Here is a 2290-nt window from a genome sequence, read left to right on the forward strand (position 1 = left end):
AAATCTTTTAAAAACAGCCCCTACGTATACCATCTGCCTTTCGATCGTGGGATTCGTGGGAACCGAGTTCTAGTTGCGATTCTCACGGGTTTCATCGGCGTCGAAACACCCTGCCCTCACACATACGTGTGTGCACACGTATATGTGCCGGTCGTCTCTGTCGCACCCGCGCATCTCCGTATTGAGGGCGTCTCGCTCGGTGCGTTTCACTTCGCTCGCCCGACCGAATTTGAACACCTGTCCCTGTACGATTCTCCGATAGGCCGAGGGTTGTACCCTTAGGGCTCGACGGTCGCTGACGTCACGCCGGAATCGAGTATAAGTAGGGAGCCAGGGCGACGGAACAGCATTCAACTCGCTTCCTTCGTTCGGAACAGTTATCTAGTTATTTTTGCGACTTTACGTTCGAATTTTCGCTCTGCAACATGAGTTTCAACGATTACATCGTCTCGTCCAACAACTCCATCAACGACAACAAGGTGAACGCCAGGAGAGTGGCGCGCAGCCCCATCTACCAGATCAAGAAGCTGATCAAGTGCGTGCTGAGGAAGAACGAGAAAAACACCTACAAGAAGAATACCCAGCCCACGTATTTCGTCGAAGAAGAGATCGAGGATAACATCGCCAACGAGATCTTGGAAAACGAGATTTTCGAGGAGATCGACACCTGTGAAGATTTCGCCGGAGTACAGATTTACGACGGTCAAGACAGTGAGATTATGGAGATCACCCGAGGTCAGAGGTACATCCCCGTCCGTTTCGCAAGAACCGAAGCCGGTACCTTCTTCTGGACCTCCGTGGCCACTCCCGACAGCGACATCCCCAGCCACGGCGATCACAACGCTATCTGCCATTATCAAACACCCACAATGCAAGTACCCTGCGATCGTTGGGCACAAGCTTAAGCGACCGCACAAGCTTCTGCTGATGTGTTTCTGTGATCGTCCGTGCCTTGTGGCTTTAATTTTTGTGATGCTGTTTGCTCAACTACCTCGGCTAATACCCCAATTAGTCGATTGTGATATTGTAAAGTTTTAATTTTTTTATTAATTAAGATTGTTATATAATTGTGATAAAAGCTTTAACTAGATGTATCATAACAAATATGTCTTCCACTAGTTTTTAAGTTTTAAGAATATTTTTATTACAATAAAAAAACAATTAAAAAATCATATAATCGTTTTATTTCCTCGGAGATCACCAAAAAAACCCACCCGCAAAACGGCAATAATTAAAAATTTTAATAGCCTCGAATAAAATTTAAAAAATTTATTTTACCAGTATGCCGCGATGAGAAAAATAAAACAAAACTCTTTGATGACCAAGACACATAAAATCGTCTATCTGAAGACGAAATCTCCCTTCAAAAACAGGATTTTAAAGCCAAAGACGTTGTACCAGGTAAAAGAACTAAGGACAGTGGACCAGACCATTTCTTCTTTGTACTATTTGAATGGGACGGTCAGAAGTATTTGGTCGATCTTTCGACTACCTGATGGATGGGTGAGTTTAGATGTGTGAATATAGGTTTTCGGTTATAAATGCGACAGGGTTTCTTGAAATATATTGTTGCTTTTGTGAAATTTTTCTTTTATTTCTAATGTTATTCTTGTACCTATCCATAATCTTCAAAAAGGATAAGAAACTTATATAACCTTTATATATAGGACATCCTGATAATTTTTTTACTTCTAATTTCTATCTGTGTCAGATTCATTAATCACAGATAAGATTACATTATTAATTATATAATAAAATTGCATATTATTATTTTATTTAATTTTTATATAAACTATTTTTATATAATATTCTTTAATTTATGTACACATTATTTGTTACAGTATAGTTTACTTGTTATTAATAAGCTATATTATATCTAAAGGCCAAACCATCCTATTACCTGAAGATATAGCTATATAAAGTTATACTTTCAGTGAATAATAAGGTGACTGTCACTTTCAATTACAAATTATATATTTTATTTTTATTGTATTCATATTTAAATTTAGTTCTAATCACATCTTACATTATTTTTTACATAATTCTTTATATAGATTCTATTTATATAATTTAATGTATGTGCAACACATTTTAATTATCATTTAAAAGCTACATATTACAAAAAATGGGATTATTTTTTAATTTTTTTAGAAAATTAACTTTAGGATGGAAATAAAATACGACTAAAATGAATAATATAGAAAAATAAAATAAACATCGGTCAAAATCCAACTAAATCCCATATCGGTCATTTAATATTTGAAGAAAAATCTAAAAATATACCAAAAAT

General features: G+C 36.4%; 1 protein-coding gene across 1 annotated transcript; it reads left to right on the forward strand.

Annotated features, from left to right (window-relative positions):
* The first annotated feature begins 376 nt into the window (after nt 1-376).
* LOC143192444 (enhancer of split m4 protein) lies at nt 377-1090 on the forward strand. The gene has a single exon (XM_076398183.1). It carries the CDS (start codon nt 426-428, stop codon nt 903-905), a length of 480 nt encoding a protein of 159 aa, XP_076254298.1. The 5' UTR covers nt 377-425; the 3' UTR covers nt 906-1090.
* Nucleotides 1091-2290: the final 1200 nt, after the last annotated feature.

This window comes from Rhynchophorus ferrugineus, unplaced genomic scaffold (assembly GCF_030347505.1).
Source record: "Rhynchophorus ferrugineus isolate W39M unplaced genomic scaffold, kcgeb_rfMv2 rfM1, whole genome shotgun sequence".
Classification (NCBI taxonomy): Eukaryota; Metazoa; Arthropoda; class Insecta; order Coleoptera; family Curculionidae; genus Rhynchophorus; species Rhynchophorus ferrugineus.